The sequence below is a fragment of the Wasmannia auropunctata genome, unplaced genomic scaffold (assembly GCF_000956235.1).
Source record: "Wasmannia auropunctata unplaced genomic scaffold, wasmannia.A_1.0 LD268746.1, whole genome shotgun sequence".
NCBI classification, from domain to species: Eukaryota; Metazoa; Arthropoda; class Insecta; order Hymenoptera; family Formicidae; genus Wasmannia; species Wasmannia auropunctata.
In genome coordinates, this window is record NW_012094144.1 from 1 (window position 1) to 1,599 (window position 1,599).

General features: G+C 28.8%; 1 protein-coding gene across 1 annotated transcript; it reads left to right on the forward strand.

Annotated features, from left to right (window-relative positions):
- Positions 1-534: 534 nt before the first annotated feature.
- Positions 535-1,499, forward strand: LOC105462188 (chymotrypsin-1-like; the record flags this gene model as incomplete). The annotated part of the gene is made up of 2 exons (XM_011708714.1): positions 535-737; positions 1,211-1,499. Coding segments are annotated over 2 exons (477 nt in total), but the record flags the coding sequence as incomplete, so codon positions are not given.
- Positions 1,500-1,599: the final 100 nt, after the last annotated feature.

The following is a 1,599-nucleotide window of genomic DNA, read 5'->3' on the forward strand; positions in this document are numbered from 1 at the left end:
TATATATATATATATATATATATAAGACAATTAGTTTTCAATATACGCAAAGTTCTAATAATTTTATAGCATTTACAGCTTGTGCAAATATTGCTGCATACATTTAATAAAAAAAATACATATTTCTGGAAAGAATTAATTGCATAAAATACAAATCTAATATTTCTTCTCTAAATTTCAAACATCAATTTTCAATTAACATTTCTCTGCTTTTTCTAAATACGTGTAGTTTAATGAAAATTAAAGTGACGAGAATAATAAAACTTTTTTGCTAAACAAAAAATTTCCATTCTAAATAAATCTGTAATTTTCTCGAATAGCTCATTTAGCCATAAAATCGACATTATATTTAATAGACATTATATGTTATTGTGATAAGTGTAATAGAGTGTTTTTCAATAAGAGACACGTATCAACATAGAAGTTCATTTACTCTGTCTTTATTTGATATTCAGCAAAAGTCAAACATAGAATATTTTCTATATTGTATACCTGTCTCTTTCTGTAAAGAGTGTAAAGCTCTTGTCGTAACGTAACAGATATTATTTAGCGCTTGTATTAATATTAATTAATTTTTGTAAACAAGGAACTTTGTTTCCTCATATCATTGGCGGCAAGGATGCTCCCATTGGCAAATTTCCGTATCAAGCGTCATTGAGATTAAACGGCAAGCACGTATGCAGTGGATCTATCCTTGATAATTATAACGTGTTAACTGCGGCACATTGTGTTGACGGGTATGTTAAACAATTCTTAAACTATATCAATACATTATTTTTTTACAGCGGAATCTAATTGTAAAACTAATCTTTTAACACGTCAAATGGACACAATGTGTACAAAATGTACTTAATAAGCAAACAGCCCACAGTATGACAACAAATTATCAGCTGCTCAGATATTGCAACACACAACCAGTATCAGTACATTATCTATCTACGTACATTAAAATCATGTTTCGCTAATAGTGCTAATATAACAACAAATTGTTGGTAGAAACTGAACAGAATCTGCCATTTCGACAATATTTAAACGAAATACATCATTTAAATGTAAAAAAATGCAGGTTCTGTTAATTTTCGCAATCAATATATCATTATATTCTATTAGAAGATTCTATTATATTCTGCTGGTATCGACAAAATATATAGCAAACAATTTTAAAATCTGTTCTTAACAGATTTAGATTTTTATGTTTTTTTGTTGTTAGATTGAAATGTTCCCCGGATGAACTAAAGGTCCATATCGGCACAATCTTGTTAAACGAATCAGGATACGTTCATGACGTAGAAGATGTTAGAATCCATCAAAATTACGACGAATATTTAATCATTAATGACATCGCTTTGATTTACCTTAAAAGTCCGATCAAGTACAATAAGCTAGTGCAAGCGATAAATCTTACGAAATCTGATCAAGGTCTTGAAGGCTTGCCGTGCACAATATCCGGATGGGGAGTTACAACGGTAATATTAAATTCATGATACGTTTTTGTAATTGTATGTATTTATAAAATGAGACATCTTTTAGAAAAATTTATTATTTCTTTTGTATGTATAATAACAAGTTAGAGGTAATAAGTGAGAAGACATTTTAATG